Source organism: Poecilia formosa, unplaced genomic scaffold, assembly GCF_000485575.1.
Source record: "Poecilia formosa unplaced genomic scaffold, Poecilia_formosa-5.1.2 Scaffold266, whole genome shotgun sequence".
In the NCBI taxonomy this organism is placed as follows: domain Eukaryota; kingdom Metazoa; phylum Chordata; class Actinopteri; order Cyprinodontiformes; family Poeciliidae; genus Poecilia; species Poecilia formosa.
This window is the reverse complement of record NW_006800205.1, coordinates 357,030-361,210: the sequence shown is the minus strand read 5'-3', so window position 1 is coordinate 361,210 and position 4,181 is coordinate 357,030. Positions and strand designations below refer to the sequence as shown.

The 4,181-nt window shown below is 39.4% G+C and overlaps 1 protein-coding gene across 1 annotated transcript in view; it reads left to right on the top strand.

Annotated features, from left to right (window-relative positions):
- The first annotated feature begins 1,211 nt into the window (after positions 1-1,211).
- The window catches only part of LOC107838503 (butyrophilin-like protein 1), a 17,294-nt gene continuing 14,324 nt past the window's right edge, over positions 1,212-4,181 (top strand). Inside the window, exon 1 of the mRNA XM_016681017.1 lies at positions 1,212-1,535. Within this exon, the coding sequence (XP_016536503.1) occupies positions 1,511-1,535 (25 nt within the window). The 5' untranslated portion in view covers positions 1,212-1,510. The remainder of the gene's footprint in view (positions 1,536-4,181) is intronic.

Here is a 4,181-nt window from a genome sequence, read left to right as displayed (position 1 = left end):
TGATGACTTTAAAACTTTTACACAGTAATGTTTCATTTTTAAATGTTATACTTCATTATTATTCTTTACCCTTAATTTTTCTACTAATCTGCCATAATGAAGACGCTTCCCCTGTTTGCTTCTAAGGCTATAAATAGATGTTAAAACTGGTTGAACTGGTTCAAACTGCTGACAGAGACGCATCTCGGTTAGACTGAAAGATGAAACTTTTTCTGTTATCATGAAGTTTTTTTTTAAGAACTGGAGGCTGCAGAGCCGACAGGCTGGAAAACCATCAACTGTCAGGTCAACCTGAACAAACTGTCCTGATCTGAACCAGAACCAATAGAGAGCAAATCATTTAGTTTATCCATCCATCCATCCATCCATTTTCTGAACACCCTTGTCCCTCAGTGGGGTCGGGAGGGGTGCTGGTGCCTATCTCCATTTTTTTTTTATTAGGTTTAGACATACAGGATTAAATAGTACTCTTATGTTAATTAATAAACATAATACAGGTTGTTGTAATTACTGTGGAGAATTAGAAACAGTACAACATATTTTCTTAGAATGCAACAAGTATGTATGGGAAAGAGAGGTATTACTCAGAGAGTTAAGTAGAAATAAAAGTAAGTTAGATATTAGAGAGTTGTTTCAGAGATCGTCAGGAGATATAATTTTTGATAGTATTTTTAATTTTCTTAGAAGAACGGGTATTATGAGGAGGCTATGAGCTTCTGATCCATACTCCAACCCGGAAGGTGGCGATAATGCACCTTAAAGTTGTTTGCCAACCGCCATAAAAAGAAAAAAAAAATAAGAAGAACTTTGTGAGAACAGAAGGAGAAGCAAAGATCTCATCAGGTGAGTTTTAACTCCACTTTCTACTGGTTTCCAGTCCTGACTGGGTTTTCTCCCTCTGAGCTGCTGGACAGAACCAGAACCAGAACCAGAACAGGGCCTGGTTCTGGTTCTGATGCAGAGCTGCAGCACCTGATTTAATCGGGAACTCTGATTTTCTCTGAGTTTTCAAACAGACTGAGGAGAATAAAAGCTAAACTCTACAATCTTTGTCTCACCTGGTTCCACCAGGAGCTCAGTGTTTCCCAGGCTGGACGGTGAATGTAACTCTGGTTCTGATCCATTTGGATGACATGTATGGCTTGTAACAAACTTGATCATTTTCAGCATTAAAGCCTGTTTTTATAAATAACTGCATCTCTTTATTTCTCAAGGTGATTTACACTGAGGGGTTCTGGTCGGGTTCTGGTACTGATAAATGGACCTGGTGGAGCTCAGAGACAGAAATGAATGAACTCCAACAGAACTATGAGGAAACTGAAGCTGCCCGCCTTTCCTAGAAACTGATCTGGATCAGAACCGGTTCAGCAGCATGTGAATCAGCCAATCAGCAGTGGAGTTTCCTCCCTCTGTGTCTCTGCTGGTTCCAGTAGAAACACTGATCTGGTGTCAGAGGTGATCAGCTGCTGGATCTGATGGACACCTCTGTGTTTGATCTGAGAGGAAGAAGATGATGATGATGATCCTCCTGCTCGGTAAGATCACCTTCCTCTCTCTGCTCCTCTTCCTCTCGGGGAGCTGCTGATCAGCCTCAGAGCTTCTTGGTTCTGGTCCGTTCTTCTCTCTAACTGACCCCTGGTGACCTCAGGTGGTCATTGGTTCTGAATCAGAACCTGAAATTCTGGTTCCAGTGACTGGTCTCTCTCCAGTCCTCCCAGTAGATCTCACTGGTTTATTGTTGGATTCTGGTCTCTTCCATCCATCCAGTGGCTCCATTTTGCTGTTTCCTGTCTGGATTTAATTTCTCTGGTTTTGGTTCAGCAGCTGATCTGGTTCTGATATTTTCTGTCAGTTTCTCTCAGGTTGTAGTTCTGTCAGCATCAGAACCACTGAGACCCACATAGACTAGTAATCTGGATATGAGCTCCCAGAAACATTAACCTCAGAAACCAGTGAGAAATGTTTGAGATGTTGAAGGTTCTGGTTTTCCTTTGTCTTCAGTTTTTCATGTTTATTTGAATCCAAGATGGCCGGCCGGGTGGTTGTAGTTTGTAGTTTATTTTTCCTAAATCTACCCCAGTCTCAAAGGTTGGTGGTCATAATGTTCTGCTGCTTGATGGTGTTCTGACCATTAGTGGAGAATCAGGTTCTGGTGGGTCGGTTTCTTCTCTGGTTCACTGGTTTTATAAAAAAACAAACCTGAACTGTGGATGATATTCAGAATGTAATTCTAAGTTTTTTGTATCACAAGCAGCTTTAGTGAATAGGAAAATTACAACATATCCTCCTGAGACCCGGCCCATAGACTTATGTCCATTATAATGGACATTTTGTGGAAGCTTATTTTTTGTTCATACTTTGAGTTACCCTTTCTAGCCCAACAGTACTCTTCAGAGGACATCCTGGGCTTTCCAGGAATGTGTCATGTGATAGGTTTGCATACCGGGAAGTCCCTTTTTTTCCTAAATCAAAATGGCCGACCTACCAGATTTTATGGAAAGAGGGTAGACGAGTCAAATATTTGTTTCTTTTGTTATTTTTGCCATGATAATTAATTATATTCTTGTTAATTAAATACCAATAATAATATTTTGACCAGTGAAAACAATTTAATAATTTCTGTTTAGAAATAACAGACCTTTTCTGAATGTCAATTATAATGGACATCAGGACTATTTTAGTGTATTTAATGACTCCACATTGTTGTAGGAGAAAGAAGTGAAACAGGATTCTCCACAAGATAATAGAGGGAGATTCAGATCTGGAGTTGCCAGATGAAGATGAGGATAATAAATATCAGCCTCTGGTAGGGAACTTCATCAGATCCAGGACAATCTGATGAAGAGACAGACTCATGGTGCGTTCACACCAAACGGGTTACGCATGTCAAAAACGCACTTGACACTTCAAATTTGACACGTGTGCACTTTTGGTGCATTCCTACCAAAAGCATTTTGAGCATCAGGTTTATCTGGTTTACATTCACAGTCTATGTGGAATGTCATAAAAATGGTCCAAACGGTTCAAATCGCACCGCGCTAGGTGCTCGGAACGCTCCTCCATGGCCCTCAATGCGCCTCCACATAGACTTTGAATGTAAACCAGATGGGCTTGACGTTCAAAACACGTTTGGTGTGAATGCACCATCAGAGACAGAGAGAGAGCAGGAAAGTCACTGTGCTAGGTGGGCCAGGATTAATTTGTGTGTTTGTCTAAGGCCAGGCATCTTTGATGGGAATGTCCATTTCTTGGTTCTGGTCGACATTCGATGAAAGCTCAACATTTGGTCATAAAGATCCAAATGTTGGATCTCTATGACCAACATTTGGTCCTACAGATCATGGACACAAGACTTTTTCTTTGTTTGACCATCAACTGCAAATATCGTTTAGATCTTTCCCATAAATGGTGGAGGCCATCACCACAGGATTATCGTCAAACCACTTTGTGACAGTCAGCTAAGATGCTCCCATCTGTTCACAGTGGCCCATCTTCTGGTAATTAGTGCGGCTTTGGTATTCTTTGGTTCATCATAATGGTTCCAGTTGCTGGAAGACCATGTGAGAAGTTTGCAGAACTTATTCCTCATCATTTTCCTGCTAATAACTGGCATTTTGATTTTTTTAGTCCAGAAGATTTTGACTCTGGAAAAGCCAAGATAGGCCATGAGTGCTGATATTCTGAAGAAAGTCCTGGTTCATGTGTGTAATTTTATACTTCTCTCATGTTCAAAATGAATAAAAAATAAACAATTAAGTAAAAATAAATAAAGTCTTCATTTTTTGGGCAATAGTGTTTAGCGACACCCCTGCAGTTCGCAGCCATTTTTGTTTTTTATTTCAAGTAACAAGCAATAGACTGCAACCAGAAATGGATAACTTCTGATTATTAAATGTATTTTTCAAATTTGACCTCTTGTTGGGTTAATGTAATTCATCTGTACATTGTTCCATTTTTTTTAATTCTGTCATAATTTAGACTGAAATAGTCCTGACGTCCACTACAATGGATATGCTGTAAAATTTTAATAAATTTTTCAAATTTGACCTCTTGTTGGGTAAATGTAATTCATCTGTACATTGTTCCATTTTTTTTAATTCTCTCAAAATTTAGACTGAAATAGTCCTGACGTCCACTACAATGGATATGCTGTAAAATTTTAATAAAAAAAAAAAAAATAT